The following is a 19,273-nucleotide window of genomic DNA, read 5'->3' as shown; positions in this document are numbered from 1 at the left end:
ATCTCACTACTTTAATTGTTCATTGTCAAGCAATAGTTTGGGTTAAATTTATTACAACTTTGAAATGCTATACTAGTTTCAACAATTTATGAATATCAGTTCATCTTGTTCATCACTGATTAACATAATTAATGCACGTACTGTGTATAAGATATGGATTTGAAAGGATTATTTCTCACCTGTGTAATTGAAATGTTTACATTGCATTGAGTGCATGCAATAACCTTTATTTCAAAATGAGTCTATCATAAAACTGCATTAATCTGATTCTAAAATCATCAAACCTGATGCAATATTCCAGGTCAGAAAAAGTTCAAAATATATTCATTTCTAGTGTATCCCAGTATGACTTGATTACTGGTAAGATAGCCTGCCCACTGTATTAATATCACTAAAATTAATGTTATTACTAAATAAAGGATATTTCTTATGCATACATACTATGATAAACTGAATGAATGTAATTCTATGCAGCAACAAAAATTGTTCTTAACTAAAGATTCAACTAATTTATAATGCTTCAAATTTAAAGGCGATCTACAGTAAGTTTAGGAGCTTTAATATTTGGTCAACTCAATATAACCACGCCTCCACTACAAACCTTTAGAAGACAGCATCAATCTTTAACTACCTGGAATGCTTAAAGAATAGGAATATTTTGGGGGAAAATTAATTCATCTACATAATGATTGATTAGATGAAATAAGGCAATGCTTCTCTCTTGATAGTAACACATTAGCATCTAATAAAATGCCTCCAGACAAAATTTGAATCAGAATTTGTTCTTCTTTATTGCCTTTTATATCATTTATAGAATAATGTAGCAGTAGTGCAGTACATGTATTGATTTTTATAAACTATTTATATTTCATGCTGAAATCACTTTGAACACATGTAAAGGTGAATTTTTTAAAATTAATTAGATATATAATTTTAGACTATTACAGATGACTAAAATTTTAAAGAAGTAAAATCCAATATGTATCTTGTTTGTGCAAATGAGGAGTAAAATCATCATTTGAAACCTGTACCTTATTTAAAATTGAAAATTTCAAGTGTACCATGTAATTGAAATAACATTTGGTGATATTGGGACAAAAATATAATCAAAGATATAAACTAGCTGATGTATTAGTAAGATTTGAATTTTAAAAGTTGTATGATACAACGTAAGAGTTTAACACAAATAATATATTGTTTCATCTTTAAAGGCAACACTGAATTTTAGATGGAGCTTCTTTGATTACTGTACAGTAAATCTATCTTAGATAGTAAGATAATTAAGTTCAGATCATTAGAATAGTACGGTATACTGAATGAGCAGACTATATGTGTTTTTTTGAAATTTGGTACTAGTATACCAGTACACTTGAAATTCCTGAGGTTTTCCAAGTCCACTTGATAATGTTAACACAAGATTAGTGAGTCATTGTGTAACATGTTTAAAATGCACACTATTTGGAAAGATCATGTTAATATAGTGTAGAATTTCATCTCTGATCGCCATGGTTTCTTGTTCCTCTGTTCCTTATGATATAGACCGGGAATTAGAAGAAGTGTTTGAAAATCTCAATAAGTCTCTTGATGATCTTTTTAATGTTGACAGACTACCAGGTAGGGTTCAGATTCACAGTATTCTCAGAAAAGTTTATGATTAATTTTTAATCAGAAGTAAATAGGGATAACTTTCTGTTGTAGACTATCACACACCTGTCCGCCAGACCCCAAATTTCCAGCGGCGTAGTGTCAAAACTCCTGCAACATTCTACGTACCACAACAAGCAGCCGGCAATGTAATCGGCAGCAGAGCCCAGGTGCCGACCCGCTCCAATGTCCAATCAAACGTCAGCTCACTGGAGACTCGGTCCCAGCAGTTGTCTCCCCTCACTCAACAGAGAAATACTCAGAGTGCCCCTCCAAATATAGCCCAGCTGTCCCAGGGGCTTCAGAACCTGAGCGCGGGGGACCGATCAGAGGGGGCCTCAGGCTCCACCAGTTCCCTGACCAACCAAGGTTCCACCACCAGCCAGGGGACCATAGCTTCTTCGGGGTACGGGAGTGGTCCTCAGCCGGCTGTGTCAGAGGGCCAGCAGGGGGCAGGGCAGAGAAACAACCTTGGAGCCATCAGAGAAGGTATCAAATACATCACAATTATAGTAATCTCTCTTTTGTTAATGTTAGTAAATGTTTATCCTAAAATGTTATGGATTACATGTATTTATGATCATATTTACATGTGCAAGGTTGGTAGCCTTTTTCTTGGTAAGAAACTTATTTTGAAATTCATTGCAGATTTGTTGATTAAGGATATGTAACAGTTTGAGAAGAACTGAAGATAAATAAAATTGAGTGGAAGTCATTAACATCAATGAAAAAGAGTCTATTCCTGAGTAATTATTAATAGATATCCATTACTTAATTGCAGATTTCCATGAAGCGGGTAACCTTGGCGGGGCCCAGGGTAACTTCACAGACTACCACAGCCAGTTTGATGAGAATTACCAAATTCAGCAGTACCATGAGGAGATCAGGAACCACTATGCACAGCAAAGTGGAGGTCATGTGAGCAGCACGCAGCACAGTCTGCAGTCCAGCACACAGCAGTCCAGCACAAGTTCATGTAAGTACAGCAATCAATGTGCTGACATGATGCATCAGTACCCAGGTAGTATATTTCCGCACTCTATGGAGAGCCAGGGGTGTCCACAGACTATTTCTTGTATCACCAGCAGTACTCAAAATACTGTCACAAACAGTAGTCAAAATACCTTAAACAAAAGTACTCAAAATACTCAGTCTTTGACTTCTGCAACATCTGAAAACCAAAGCTTTGATGAGACGCCATCATTTTTGGAAGCTTGCCAAAGTGCACAAGCAAAAGCACTAAAAGACCCAGACAATTTATACAGTATCCATGGTGGTTATCAGCATGATAAATCTTCCAGCAACTTGAATCCTGAGGGCAACCAATCACTTGACAACCCAGGGTATGTTAGCTACGATCAGCCTTCCAGCAACTTGTGCAACATTCAGTCCATGCAGACTTCCATTAGCACAAACTCTCTACAGCACAGTAGCAGCCAATCCACCATAACAGAGAACCAGCAAAATTTCAGCAACATAATGCAACATTCCAGTAGCAGTATGCAACATAGTCACTCTACAAGTTCTTTCCAGTCTTTCAGTTCAATGTCTGAGTCTTCCGTCTCTGACACAGGCCCCGTAGTCAATTGGCAGTATAGTCCTCTCCAACAGGACAGTGCTGATGTGCTGCAGACTAACAGTACAACCAGCACAATGCACAGCGTGCTGTCCAGTAGTTCACTGTGTAGCAGTTCAAGCAGTGCTGATGTGCTGCAGACTAACAATGCGAACAGCACAATGCACAGCAAGCTGTCCAGTAGCTCGCTGTGCAGCAGTTCAAGCTTTGTCACAAGTAGTGGAATAAGTGAATCTGTTGTGCAACAGTCCAGTACTATTCATTCAGATAGTTCAAGCTTAATTAACACTACGCTGAAATTTATGTAGCAACACTTTCACTCTTTGACAAAATTATTAATAGCTTACCTGATAATGACATATATATGATATTTTTGAATGTGCATTCATTACATTATCAATAAATTCAATACCATCAATGTAAAGATTATCAAAATAAATCCTGAAAAAAGTTAGCAAGTTTGTTTTGTCTTTTGTATTAAAAAATATGAATTGTGAAAGAGTATCTGTAAAGATCAGATATATGAATATACCATGACAAAGGAAAAAATAGACATTATGTGAAGGTTGCAAAATATACATTCTTTGTAAAAATGTGACACTGTGACTTAAAATACCCTCTCAGAAAAATTTGATGAATCTTAAATATGTTGGTGTACAGTATATGAAGTATGTAAAAAGAAAAAAAAACATAGCACATTCTAGAAAGAGTTTGGATGATTTTTTTTCATTTAAAGAATAAGCTACCAATTTAATTTTAACAAATCTCTGTTGAAGAGAATAAGAAAAAATAGCGTTACTTCTAATGTTTGCTTCTAAATCTAAATTTAACCCTCCCTCTTTCCAAAATCTAGAGTATTCATCAAGGTGATAACACAATGGTTAAATTCAGATTAGAGTTGATATGGGTGGACATTGTAAGATGTTGCATGTGAAATGACTTCACACTCATGTGTCTTCCTGTTTACTGTTGTCACATCAGTAAAACATTTGTGTAACATGAGTCAGCTGGTTCTGTGGTTTATAAACTATCTGTGACAAATATTTGAGCAATGTCTCTTTTATATAATTTTCTAGAGTCACAAACGACCACAGAGCTATATAGTCATGCAGACTCAGTTACCTGATGTGACATGAATGAAAAAAAAAGATATAACCATTAATTGTCATTAGAAGACTGCATAAATGTAATTTGTATGATTCGTTAAAATATACAGACATTTCAAAAAATAAATTAAAACAATTATTAAAAAAAAGGATCATTTAAATGGCATTTTTGGAAATACATGAAGCAGTTTCCATATTAGTTATTGTTTCATTGAAATTTCTTGCATTTTAAAGAATTGAAACGGTTATAATTTATCTTGATGTCCATTTCAGCATCCTCCTCTGCGTACAATGATGAGTTCCCCCTCCCCCCAGGATGGTCACTGGACTGGACCGTGAGGGGGAGGAAGTATTACATTGACCACAACACCCAGACGACCCACTGGAGCCACCCCCTGGAGAAAGAGAGCCTTCCCACGGGCTGGGAGAGGATTGAGAACAAGGAGTATGGGGTTTACTATGTCAAGTAAGTATTTAGGCAGATTTGTCTTCCATTGTATGGGTGGTGTGGAAAAATTGCAAAATGATAGTGAATATCCTCACCCTTAAGACATGCATTAAGATATAAAAGGTCATAAACTATATATTTTTGACTAAATTGTCAGTAAATTATTTAAACGAGTGTTTATATTTTTCCCCTGCAGCCATTATTTACAAATCGCACAAGTAAACCACCCTTGTTCCCCTACCCAGGGGAATGTCAGATACAGCCACCCTCCCCACCTCCCTCGCCAGATTGAGTATCGAGCGACCAGGCAGGACGGCATGCTTGTTCCTGCCAACCCATACCTCCATACAGGTGAGAGTAACTGAATACCTTAAAAAACTAAACTAATATATAAAGCAAAACATTTTGACTATCGCACATGGTCCATTTTATCAATTAAATAATTGTTTCATTCATTGAGCCATTCAAATGAACTGCTTGTTAGAACTGTAACAGTTTTTAAAGTTTACATGTAGTACAAAGATTGATACATTTCTTGGAACAGAGATTCCCAAATGGCTGGTTGTATACTCTAAGGGAGCTCGAGAACACGATCACAAGCTGAAGGTTGGTATATCATCTACCAGGCTCATGTTAAGTGACAGAATGAATTCCTGCTTTATTCCACATGTATTTCATATTTCTACACAGTGATATTATTCTTAAAACAAATGTCCTTAAGTTGATTATAGGTAACCTTGTCTCTTTTCAGTGGGATCTGTTCCGCCTGAATGAAATTGAGGTCTTTGATGCTATGTTGATGCGCCTTCATAAACAAGAACTGGAGCAGATAGTGATGAGCTATGAAGCGTATCGCAGTGCCCTGATTCGAGAGATGGAGCGAAGGAAGAAAGAAAACCAAGTTCCCTCACAGAGCCGGGCTCTTCCTCAGAGTGTGGAGCACCAAAAACAAATTCAAAATGAGGGACTCCTGCCTGGAAGGCTTTATAACATCAGTGCCAAAGGATCAGGGCAACCCCCCTCCCAAGGGGCTACCCCAGGCATTCAGCAAAATGTTGGTCATGGATTTCCTCGAAATGTGGATCAAATATCTGCTATACCTGTCACTATTGGCTTGCCACAGGCTGTGCAAGGTCCAATGGTCCAACAAAATATGGTGCATGCAAATTTGAATTTCAAAACTGCTACTCCTGCTGCTCCAAGTAATCCTGCTAATCTTCCACAAGGGGTGAATCCCGCTGCAGGACAGCAAGGAACAACTGCAGCAGAGAGGATGATGATGTTACACAGTCAGGCATCAGAAAACCAGTTTGCAATGCAGAAGACTGTGACAACTCAACATCACCTGATGCAGCAGCATCAGCAAATTCAACAGCAACTAGAGCAGCTGAGACAAGAACAATTGCAGAGACATCTGCAACAACAGTTGATTCAGCAAAGGCTGATGCAGCAGCAACATATGCAGAGTGTTCAATTTCATGGTTCACCAATGTTGCCTACCCATAAGCCCTTGTCTCAGAACTTTGTCTCCCAGCAGCCTCTTGGCAGCCAAGTGCAACATTACACACCATACACAGCCAATCAGCAGACAATTAACCAGCAACCACAGAGCTACCCCGCCCACCCAACCACCACCTCCCAGCACCCATCAACCTCTCCCCATGCTCCTTTACAAGTCTATCCACAACTTGCAACATCAGGTCAAATGCCTGTACCACATCTACAGCCCCTCCAGAGTATTCCACAGGGCTACCCCCAGTTGGTTGTTTCATCGTCTTCACCCTCAGCCCAGTCCCAAGGTACCCCCCAGCAAGCTTTCTCCGTTCCTTCCTCGCAGCCAATGGTGCCTTCCAGTTTCCCACCACAATCCCAAACACAGCCACAGTCCAAGTCCATTACACAGAACATCGAAACCAAAGTTTAACACCAGGGTGTGCCATACTCACTGAGAACAAATATTGTATGTTTATTACTTGTGTATTACATATGTATTTCCTTCACATCTTGTTATTTTGATACTCAGTGTAATGGATGCATTAGTTCAAAGGTTGTTGTTGTTTTTTTTATTTTAATGATATAATATTTACTGGTCAAACCAAGATATCCTCCTTAAATCCAAGGCCGTGTTCTAGCTAAGCTATTGTTTTCAAGAGGACTCTTTTGAACTCTGTTTAATTTTTATTCTGTTACTGCCTGTAAAACTTCTATTGTACATAAGTTGTAGTTTACAATTGGCTGTAAATGAATATAATGTTCAGTCTAGATGCTACCATGTTCAAAACCTAGTCTCTTTATATATTACTTACATGTACTAGTATACCCCTGCTCCAAAGAAATTTGGGTTTTTTTGTATAATCTTGTATGTCTGTCTGTCCATAACAAATATCTATCCTATTTAATTGCAGATGCTTGAAATCTTAATACACTTTTGTTAAGGTATGCTATATGTTGAGAATCATTTTTGTACCAAATCAGATGTCAGCTTCCTGTTAAATGATATAACTGTGTAACAGTTTATTTTTTAGCCTAAATTTTCATCAAAGATTTCTCAGCAACTATAAATAGCAGATGGTTGAAATTTTCATGCAGTCTTTGTTTAGGCATGCCATATAAAGGGATTCATTTTTTAACAAATTCGATGTCAACTTTCTGATAATTAAATGTCGACTTTGCTTATTTGTAATTTTACATCAGAGCAGGGGTATCACTAGTGAGCATTGGCTCAGATATCTTGTTATTTTTTCTTTGTCCATGATGTATTGTTTTGTCAGTGAGTTCATTGTCATTCATTGTTATGGTTTGGGATACTTTGATCATTCATTTATTGTTTTTTGTTTAAATCTGTGTTTGTTAGTAATTTTACTGCATACTTTCGAGTACCAGTAAATTTGTATAATGATATATGGTATTTTTCTAAGAAAGTCTTTAAAGAATTAAGATTACTTCATTTTCACAATGTTTAGGCTTATTGTATTTTTATTGAACCATGGAAGGTAACAATAAGCTATGGCTTTTTTAAGAAGATGCACAAACTATAGTACCATGTTATATCCATATTTCTTGGAACACACTGGCATGTTTTCTAATGACATCGTGTTGAAATTTAATTTCATAAACATATTTAGAAGGGACAAGTGATAGTTTTTTGTAGAAATTTGTTCATGCATATATATATTTATGTTGTGTGCCAAACATGAGATTGATTTTTGGAGATTTTAGATTATTCTTTAAATAACCCTGAATCAAATTTTCACAATTTACTGTAAATGTATTATATTTAGCATGTACATTATTGGCAGAAATGTTTTAACAAGTTAGTGTGCATTTGAATAGTGCATACCAGTATTTGTAAAAGTACCAAAATCTTTTACATATATGCAAGGCATTTAGCAATGTTCTTGATTTAATAGAAGGGGCTTTACGCCAAAAACCAAAATAGAATACATAGCTAAATGTAATATGTTTACAGTATTGTAAACTTATAGATACTAAGTATTAATCAAGAAAGATTTTAATCTGGTTGCCATGACAGCAACACTTGCATTATGAACTTAATTTCCAAATGGTTGTGTTTGAGACTTCAGTCACCCTTGTATGATCTCATTCCTACAGTAGGTATATACACATGTATTATATATATGCATTACCACTCTTATTTAATTTTATCAATTGTGATTCCTTGTTGATATTTGAATAAAGTAGAATGGGTGATATGCTTTTTAGTCAAGAACTATAAACAGTGTTGTTTTTGCAATGATATATTTTTGTTCTGATAGTTGCCATGAAAGTTAAACATTCATGACGTTCCAGGATTCCAGTTTCTAGTGAAATAAATACATGTAGGTATTGCATAAAAATAAAGAAGATGGGGGAACAAGATAGCCCAAATGCCCATTTGGTTTTGTCGTAAAAAACAATTTCAAAGTAATTTTAATTCCAACCAAATATACTATATGATGTTATTTTACAAGTTTACAAAAGCAAGATTTCTAACTATATTCAGTTTTGAATATTTTAAAAAACGATAAGAAAAAAAAATTCTAAAGTTTTGGTGGTATCGAACCCACAACCTAAAAACCCTAGATCTATAATGTTACCTAATGTTTGGTGCTCTAACCACTGAGCCATTTCAGTCACAACAAACTTCAATGTTAAATGCTAATGGAACTTCAACCAAGAATTTACGGACTTGTAGTATTTCTCTTAAACGCTCAATTGTTGGGATACAAAATGACATTTTTAAAGTATAGTGGGTCATCTCTCCATGTTTTTGTTGATTGAAATCGGTTTGATTTCCTTTAAACCTCATATAGACTATGACAAAAATATGGAGCCCAGACCCACTCTATAAAAGAATGGGCATTGAAGTTCTAAAAATGACACTATTTGGAGGTTTGACACGCATATGCCAGTTTAAATCAATCTACTCTAAATATTTAACATATTTAAAGGTTATAAATCGATGTTATGGTAAATATACATTGTTTTTATTAATTGAGAAAGAAATTATGAGATTTGTTCATATTTTAATTTTATAGTATCTTATCTTTCCTCATATGGGCAGTTTACACGCCTTATTCACCCATCTTCTTACAGAGTATTACAAAAACAATATATTCGAATGATGGACACACCGGCTCAAGACAACAAATGTCAGTATTTTATAGCGAAAAAATGATTAAAACTTATGTCTATTAATGTTCTGAAACAAAACATGTATGCTATAATGGATTAATTTCTTTATTCATGTTTAACCTTGACAGCAATCATGTTACATACCGGTACATGTGTACACCAAATGATAGGAATTCAGTCCTTTTCACATTCAAATCTTTAATGACTAGTACATGATAAGATTTGTGTGTATAATATCGAAAAAATATCTCAAAAATCAAGGAATAACTTTTTTTTGAAAATTAAAGAAATACAAAATGTAACATTATTTTATAACCTATTTTAATGAAAAGTATAGAAAATAAATCTATGGCATATTCAAAATCCATTGATACTGAAAACAGGACATCAATAAAATGTGTGACACGTACCACTCTGTATCAATTAGTGATCTAAGAACCTAATTTCTTTTACCAGGGATTTATATACTAATACATTTACACCTATATACTGGTATATACGCCCTGCTTTTCCTTAACTAAAAACAAAAAAAAACCTAATAGAAAATTCTCTAAATTGTCTACAAACTTTTAATATAGAATCAAAAAGATACTATTTCAATACATGTATTTGGCAAAGATAGCACTATTCAACAACTTCCATAGCTATGAAAACACAATGATCAGTTTTTCAATGTAGGTTTAAAGTACCCAAACTGTACTGCATTTTCTTTAAATATTAAAATGGAATGATAGGACATGTAAAATGAAGTGAAATGAAAAAAATTGAGGATTTTCTACAGGGATCAATTAACTGCCTTCATTATACTGCGTAGATTGTTCTCATCACCAGGTTTACATATACCCTCACAATACATTACAATAATTGATTTAAATGACAAGAATTTAGCATATTAGAAACAGTCATTCCAATTTGTATTAAATTACAGCCCTCTCTCTCTCTCTTATCCAAGAGTTAAGACATTTTTAATCGATGCATGTACATGTAAAACTGTGCAGACTTTGTGAAATTACTTTTTTTTAAATGTAAATTTTGCTACTTCTGTGCATTTGGACTTGATTGGGTAAATGCATGAAGCTTGTACTGTACATACATACATATATTTCTACAAGCATTCTGTTTGACTTTACAAAAATGATACAAAAGATAAAGAGTTCAGCCGGTGACCATGACCTTCTTTTTGACCTTTGACTTGTGAGGATCTGTGCTACCCTTTGGGCTTGAGCTGCTAGAGGGCGCTGCCATTTGAGCGACATCTTCCCGTTCCTGAAGGTAAGCCTGTCAAATTCAAAATATTTACGGTAACATTTAATGATTTACTTGCTCGCATGCATGCAAATGGAACAAGCAAGTGTAACAGTTACTGCAATTACCGGTATATATTTACATTTATATGTATTGTCATTATCAATTTTTTTATAATCATTTTTTGGAGGTTGTTACAATTCCAAATTATCTCCATAATGGTAAATGTTAAAAAAATAAAAAAAACAATGTGGGTCGATCGGCTACAATTTTTGATACAGTTAATAAATTATTTGGCCTAAAACTAGAAACTGCCATTCTCTCAATACCACCATTGGAATATAACAATTGTTCTCTTAATAGCCTAACATACTGCTTAAAATCACAGACAAATATTCATGAAATAGATCAAGTCATCTTAAAAAATCAATGTTCTACCAAACACATAAGAAATACATAAAATCATCAGGTTCCTCACCCCGATTTTCTGTAATTTATCCTCCAGAGTCATATCTTCCATTGAGGAGTCCAGACGCTTCAAGCACTTCTCTGTAATGTTGTCTATGGCCATAAGTATAACTCCAAGCTCAGTTCTCTGTAAAAGGAGAAATCATTAACCTTGTTTACTGTCTAATGTAACATAAGATGATGATGCCACTATATGACCGCCATCACCAACTTTCCTCAAGTCAATACTCAGCCTCAAATCTGAGGTTTGACCTCAAATTTATGCACTTTTCTTTAAAAGATTTGAGTTGAGGAATAAGTTGAGGAATTTGAAAATTTTGGTGACAGTGGAACCAGAATTGGGAGCAAAAAGTATTATCTCTCATTTATTAACAAATATGTGAATTAAAAGGGGAAAAATTATGAGATTATGATAAAATGATGCATTCTGATATAAGTTAATCTAGTGAACCAATACCCGCTTTCTCATGTCCCCTTGGTTGGAGGCAAACTGCTGTTCTTGCTGCTTGTTGGAGTCCTGTCTTTTATCTTGCTGATTCTGGAGTTTGGCAAGGTGGCTATTTATGGACACTTTTCTTTTGTCATGGTCTGTTTTCATGTCATCTAGTTTCTTTTTCAGGTGTTCAATCTGTAGATAAAACATAATTTGGATAGTTAATTTAGGACAATAAATATAGCTTTAATAATATGCATTTTAATTTACTCTTAATTATTATGTAAAGAAAAAATCTAATGGTTCTATACATCTATTGCAGCATATAAAATAACCATCAAGGCCGCATATTATACTGGTCCTGAATAAGGGGCCCTTTTATTTATTTATCTACTATAAATCAACAAGTGATTTTTTCTGCTTTTTGATTTAATACCTACGGTAGATTGTATGATGACTGTATAACTATATTCCTACCTCATCTCCCATGTGTACCAGGTTATCCACGAGATCTTTATTGGACTCGCTCAGTGTCTTGTGTCTCATCATCAGGCCCTTGATCTTATCGTCATCTTGTATGTAATCTGTCAATCATAAAGATATATATACTGAACTATAATGAAAGCAGTACTAAAAGCATTTAAAATAAACAGTCAAATTATTGATATTTGTGGGCATGCAATGTTTCAATAAATTCAAACATGAATGGCATATTAAAGGTGTTAAACAATTAAGATAATTACACTATATACATATATATATGTGGGTGACGTGCTATCGAAATATTAAACCTACTGTGTAAGAGCTTTTCTCCAATAAACAGAAGGAAATTGAATTTAAGCTTAACAAATGGTTTTATTATAATGTACATATTGTACCTCACTAAAGATAAGCTATTATAACAGAACTCATCAATTCTGTCTGGGATGCTGCACGCTTCTTTATTTACAAACTATCAACAATTAGTCTCTCTCTCTCTCTCTCTCTCTCTCTCTCTCTCTCTCTTAAAGGAGGCATCTGAATTGGTGATATAGCATAAAATAAGTTAATTTAATATATCTACAGATAAACACAGCAGGTCAATAAACCTGTATAATTGTATAATTTTAAACAAAAACTTTGAAAGTATATATTGTGGTATTCACACAAGTGTGCAAAATCTTTATATATCTTGAAACAGATTGCTCAGTGGCCTCTTATCAAAAAATATATTCTTAGACTATACATTTGTCATGCAGTGCCTTATTTTCAGAACTAAGGTCTGAGACATTTGATCAATTACCGTACATTCTTTGCAGAAAACATGTTCGACAACATATCTGTGATTTTTTTGTGTGAAAAATGAACGTAGTAAACACCTGTGATTGTATAGGTAAAATGAGCACAAAAATGAGTGTGTGAACATATAAATTCATACATTGATACACATGTACTTTGCCTGTGATAATTTAATTAATACAAGATGAATTTGAACGACAACATGTGATAAACGAACAAGTGTTTCTATTACCAATCTATCTCCCATGATGACTAGGAAAATAAGGAATGAAATCTAGGATTATTGGGTTATTTGACAATATAATTATAGAATCTGAGAGAATACTATTCAACAACGTACCCTTACTAAAATGAAATGTTTGTGGCAAAGTTGCTGCAAACTGATAAGTTTCCGATAACTCTTTTGATTCAGTAGTGGCATGTATATCATGGCAATGTCAGGGTTATGATAATATCTACATGGTAAATATAATGTCGGTTATATAATATCTGGTCCCAAAATAAAGCTAACCTTCAGGCATTATGTCGATGACTTTCAGGAGATACTCTTCAAACCTTTTGTACTGGTTTACTTTCCTTTCCAAATAGCTTTTCCTTAAAACAAACAACAAACATCAAAGCTTTGTTCACTATTTCTTTATATTTCATCATATTATGATGACCCTTTATGCACAGTTTATGATCAGTAATTAAGTGTATTAATTATTTGCATTGATAATGTGAAACATGCCCATGAATGGCAATTGCTCTCTCTCTCTCTCTCTCTCTCTCTCTCTCTCTCTCTCTCTCTCTCTCTCTCTTGTCATAAAGACTGTCATTTCACACATTTAATTCTACTCTTATTTGACTTGCAGACCTTTTTTTAAGGGCAGCCAGTTGTTCACAGAGTTGTTCGTATTCCGTCTGTTTTTGCTCTTTCAGTAGGACCTCGATCTGGTACTTCTGTATGGCCCGCCGCCTCTTAGCGTCATTGTCCTTGATGAACTTGTCAAATTTGGCCATTTTATTGTTCATCTGCAATAATTCAATGAAAACGTACAATGTGAAATTATTCAAACTCTTCCACAATGCAACAAAACAGAAGGTTGCAACTGTCTTAATACAATTATTAGCATAGTTTACATTTATGAATGTATAATAGAACCATATAATAAAGTTCAGTGAACCTTCCCACTATATTAAAGAACATTTTTGCTAGCCAAGAGTCTGATTAATATATTCTCAAAACAGACCCATTGCTAGTGAAGACGTTGCATGAAAGAGTGCATGCTGTTAATTACAAAACAGAAATTTAATTATCAATTTGTTTAACAAGATCATTTCTACCATTTGTCTTTTTTTCTGGACATTGAGCTTTCTCTGTTGTAGTTCCTCCATCTTCTGACGGAAGCGCTGCCGACATTTCTCCAGCTCGGCATCCACCTTGGCCACCTCAACCTCTTTCTTCAGCAGCAGGGTTTTCTGGAAGGTGTTGATGCCTGTCTCCAGCAGCTGACCCCCCGTCTCTTTGACCACAGGGAAAGATGTGACGTCATGGTCCTCATCATCTCTACAATAAAAGTGTGAAAAAGTGTATACATGTATACATAGTTTATTAAGGTAGATGTGACCCTCACTCAACACTTAAAATTGTTGTACACTAGGTATCAAGGTAATATGAAGTGTAATACTGTTTATGGTCCCCATGATTATAGTTCCCAAAGTAAAGTAACAGTAAAACTTCCCTAGGAGAGAGAGAGAGAGAGAGAGAGAGAGAGAGAGAGAGAGAGAGAGAGAGAGAGAGAGAGAGAGAGAGAGAGAGAGAATGGGGAGGGGGGCTTATAAAAAGAGTGTGCATTGAGCAATATGATATAGCAAGCATATTCAACTCTTTAATACTGTTGAGACTTATGCTGTAAACATATCGTTGTGTCCAGGTTTCATATATAAGCATGCAACATCAATCGTTCGACTACTGTTGACAGGTGACTGTTATTTACATCATTTTCACCTGTCAGGTGTATGCCTACCTTTCGTGCAACTGGGTAACAAAAATATTCTTTTTCTGGTCATCCAGTTCTAGTTTAAATCGGTCATTGTCATCCATATTAGTAATCTTAAATAATAAACACACAAGTTATAAGTCAACACCGAAAGGCTCGTCCGCCATGTCTAAACACCTTTATGCAAATCTGCGCACCTTGGAGATGACCACGTGACGAAGAGCGCTTTATTTAAATGTCGTCGTCTATAAAGATTAATGCTTTGCAGTCACGCAACGAGCGGAGCCGTTAAAAGACTCATGTCTTTATATCGGGATTCTAATTCTTTAGATATTAAGTGGATTAAATTGGTCCATCATTATCTTTGAAAGAAATTTATATACAAGTTTTCATTGAAATATATACTAGTAATATATATTTTTCATAAAATGTAAATCGTCCGTATTTGGCTAAATTCTGTTTTAATAATAATTTTTTAACAGTGTTGAAAATAACTATTTCATTCATCTATGAATGTACATGTATTTCATACGGAAAATATGCACTATCTTAAATATATCAAAACTTTTTATCCTCCCATGTGAATGTGAAATTTAATGATGCATCTTTGTATGTAATAATAACAATACTTCTGTTTTTGCATATTTTGGGCCTTTGCCAATAATTGTAATTGTGTTTGTGTCAATAAAATATTTGTATTTTTACTTGTATTAATTGACCATCTTAATCAGTCTAGACGGACTCCCAAAACGGAGTCAACGGAAGTGAATTTCTGCAGGAATTTTGGACTCCGTTTTGGGAGTCTACGCATGCGCACTGGTACAAAATATGGCGATTTTTCGGTGAAAACATGGGGTCAACAAGAAATCGTCTTGCAAAGTGCTGCATGTGTTGGCAGACTTCTAACATGTTTTAAAAGACCCAGGATGTAATTTACTACCGATCGTATTAGCACGAAATAGGGGTTTATTTGCACTTAAGAAAGTTATTTCTCATCGAAGTTGGACGTTTGGACGATGCTTAAAAAGTGATATTTTTGTGTTTTTCATGGAATTTAATCGTTAATAAAAGGTAAATTGCATTAAATTTAACTTCTTTCATATTGTGTTACAATTTAAAATCACCAAACATACAAATTGATAAGTGCGTAAACGAAAAAGGCTTCGATTACTAACAAAAACATGGGTGCTCTAGCGATGATTAAAAACGTCTTTTTGGTATTCAAAAAATAAGATTGGTTGTTTAAAAGCCCAGAAAATGAAACAAATTGTCACTCTAGATTCAATAACTCTTTAAATTGAACTGATAATTATCATCAAAACAATTATAATCGTTCGCGGCATTTGCGATGTTAGGAAACCATGTTAAATACATAATTATTCAAGATAATTGGATAATTTAGCATGAAAAAGATTAAAATGAGACTATACTTTTAACAAACAATGATAAATAAACATATCCAAGCGTTAAATTTATTTCAAAACAGTTACAGTTGTGCGTGATCAAAGTTTTGGGTGAATTTTTCATTTTAAAAATTAATCTTACGTAATACTAGTAAACGGTTATGAACATATTACATTAATATGGCACATAAACGTTCAAATATGTTTTAAAAGTTTAGAATTAATTTTTGTCGTGTTTTTGGCCAAATTTAGAGATTTATTTAGAACTTAGGGGCATAACTCGCACGTTGTTTACATTAGAAACGCCATTTTACCGCAATGCATGATGGAGCCAAAGACTCCGTTTTGGGAGTTAACTCCGTTTTGGGAGTCCCGTCTAGACTGGTAAATAGTTCATACAAGGGGCCGGGTTATACCTATATGATAATTTTAAAAAAGTATAATACCTAGATATTTTATTACGAAAAGACTATTGCTTAAAAGCAAAACACAGAGATGCCACATTATGGGATTAATTAGAATTAATATCAGTTTTAAAAATTGAACATGAGTATTTTAAAGGAAAAGGGTTTAGCACCTATGTGCTCCACTTTATCCAAAAATTAACCAAAATAGAGCACTAAACACATGGATGGCAGAAATGTCAATACTTTTATTAGATAACAATATTTTGATTAAGTAAACAAGTGTTTATGGTAAACTAACACAAAAGGTTTATATAAATGTAGTCGGACCTTGAAATAACAGTATCCGACCGCAAATGTTTTACTGTCAAAATTGTGCCAAGGATTTCCTAGAATTCCTACCGCCAACTGGGCGGCCGAATTTTGACAGGAATACCTCAATTAAATGGAGAAAATTACACTTCCTTAACATGTTATATGCCATCCCTGCAGAAATTTTCAAAATTGCCTCCAAATCGGACACCTGACAAATTGGCAAAATTAAATTTGCCTTCAAACCAACTCGACTAAAATTCGCTCTACTCCAAATCGACCACACCTGCCCACTCTATGAAAAAATGCCAACTCAGCAACTACCGGTCAAATAAAAGCAACAGACTGATTCAGGTAAACTCTAACAACTTCCCTCACATCAGAAGTCTGTAGACTTGGTGTGTATACACACTTGTACAATAAAAATACACAATTTGCAACAAATTCTATGACCATGCCAATCCACAAACCTAAATGCATGATACTATGCCTCAAGTAAAGAAAAATTACCAATGAAAGAAGTTTAACCGAATTGTGAAAATGATATATTAATTTTATAGAGTTATAAACTAGGGAATTTGTTTGAACCATTTTGAATGAACAGTTTTAACGCATTCTGTAATGTGGTTAAATAATGAAAATTGCCTAATTTTGTAAGATGCACCCCATCAGGCAAAATTAAGGTGTGGTGAAAGGCTGAAATTTCTAGACTGATATTTAATTGATTCCCCACCATGATTAAGCACAAATGTAGCAATTGAGCTGCTAATGCGTTTTCTCGAAATTTCTGCAGAAATGTTTGAGATAGCATACCTCCAACAAGATCTAGGTAAAATTTGGGACCATAAACAATGCATGTAGTGGGGAAGATTTCAAAAATATCCCTTAAGGTACGTTTCATGAACTTTTGCAGACCTGACAATGAAATATCTGCTATGTCATTTCCCCCACAATGAATGACTAAAAGTTTTGGCACTGGGTTTAACTTGGATTGTCAACAAGAGGTGACACCACCGCAAGCCTGAAACACCTTTCCAAATGATACTCATGTCTGTTCTTAAGTTTGTATTGAATTCAGGATCTTGGGAGATATGTTCTCAGGCCCTTTTTACTATGATAGACCCAAAAATCCAAATGTATTCTGAAAATTAAATAAGGAACACTGTACATTGTAAATGTTGTAACCCTCTGTCACAATTTGTTGTCCTAATTAAACTAATTCTGGTCTAATATAACGTTTGTATGCATTAGATTGCCATCATCCCCTATTCTGTATTTGACTTTCAGGTATACCTGCCAAATACAAGTGAGTTGCAGCAAAAGCGTATAAAGGTTTTGATTTATAAAGGTAAAAAAGGGTTTGAAGGGACACAGAAATTTCGGATTTTCATCATTAAAAAAATCAAAGTCTTTCTACGTAACATTATTTATCTTGTAGGGATAAACTTGATTACCCCCGAAATTTAGAAAAAAATCTGGTATATCTACGAACTTTAAATCATCACTTACAAGTTGAAGTGGAAAGATATTCCAATAAATGAAAGACTGGCCACTTTGTACGACAAAATACATAGCTGATGAATTTCATTATAAATGCACTTACAAGTCAATCGTACCGACATCTTTCTTTGCCTCCCGAAAGTGTCATGTTGTAGATTTTGTATTTACTGCCACCTGATAAATTCAAAATTTACAACATGACAAAAGTTTCAATCATTAGTTTCACTGTTAAATAGCCCGTCTATTTCATTGCTAGCCACTCAACCATGGATCTTTGAAATCAACAAGCTTTGTATGGCTCTTCAGAGCTAAGACTACGCAATCGATGCATATTTCGCTTGACACCGCGTCATTTTTAATTTGTTTTGACGCAGAGAATAGGTAGCTACGCCCTACTGAAAGTCCAAAGTCTTGTTTATAAAAAATGGTTCTAATAGTGGACACACGCGACTTGTGGTCAAAACAAAGGACAAGTGAGATTTACTTACATCATTCGTGCAAATTAAATCAATACAAGGAGATACAAAGTAAATCCAAATGCTGTTTTCTCTAATTACTGTGTACTGGCTCGATTTTTTTGTGTGCATTTTTAAATTATCTTTAATTTGTAGGTGACGGTGCAAAAGGAGAGTTGTCATCATGGGTGTTTTTCATTTAGTGAGATAAAGTGAAACAACACATAAAAAGCCTCATTTATAAATATCATAAAAGTTGCACAAAAACTAGCTGATTTCATGTTACATAACACTCGTGCAAAATCTGAAGACACTACTCTTTGGGTGAAGGTGCAACTATACTGATAACAAGAGACAGCTTATCTCAAACTTTATCTTTATTGA

At 34.5% G+C, this 19,273-nt stretch overlaps 2 protein-coding genes across 2 annotated transcripts; one reads left to right on the top strand and one right to left on the bottom strand.

Moving 5' to 3' along the window:
- The first annotated feature begins 981 nt into the window (after positions 1 to 981).
- On the top strand, positions 982 to 8,496 carry LOC128175607 (uncharacterized). The gene is made up of 7 exons (XM_052841365.1): positions 982 to 1,614; positions 1,699 to 2,133; positions 2,426 to 2,620; positions 4,600 to 4,792; positions 4,971 to 5,125; positions 5,319 to 5,380; positions 5,526 to 8,496. The coding sequence occupies exons 1-7, from the start codon at positions 1,506 to 1,508 to the stop codon at positions 6,696 to 6,698; spliced, it is 2,322 nt and encodes a 773-aa protein (XP_052697325.1). The 5' UTR covers positions 982 to 1,505; the 3' UTR covers positions 6,699 to 8,496.
- Positions 8,497 to 9,500: 1,004 nt separating this feature from the next.
- Positions 9,501 to 15,003, bottom strand: LOC128175609 (coiled-coil domain-containing protein 42 homolog). Its single transcript, XM_052841368.1, has 8 exons — positions 14,843 to 15,003; positions 14,160 to 14,382; positions 13,690 to 13,847; positions 13,345 to 13,427; positions 12,033 to 12,139; positions 11,580 to 11,750; positions 11,133 to 11,249; positions 9,501 to 10,687 (listed from the first exon to the last, which is right to left on the bottom strand). Exons 1-8 carry the CDS (start codon positions 14,917 to 14,919, stop codon positions 10,565 to 10,567), a joined length of 1,059 nt encoding a protein of 352 aa, XP_052697328.1. The 5' UTR covers positions 14,920 to 15,003; the 3' UTR covers positions 9,501 to 10,564.
- Positions 15,004 to 19,273: the final 4,270 nt, after the last annotated feature.

Source organism: Crassostrea angulata, chromosome 3 (assembly GCF_025612915.1).
Source record: "Crassostrea angulata isolate pt1a10 chromosome 3, ASM2561291v2, whole genome shotgun sequence".
NCBI lineage: Eukaryota > Metazoa > Mollusca > Bivalvia > Ostreida > Ostreidae > Magallana > Magallana angulata.
The sequence above is the reverse complement of the archived record's forward strand: the minus strand, read 5'-3'. Positions and strand labels throughout refer to the sequence as shown.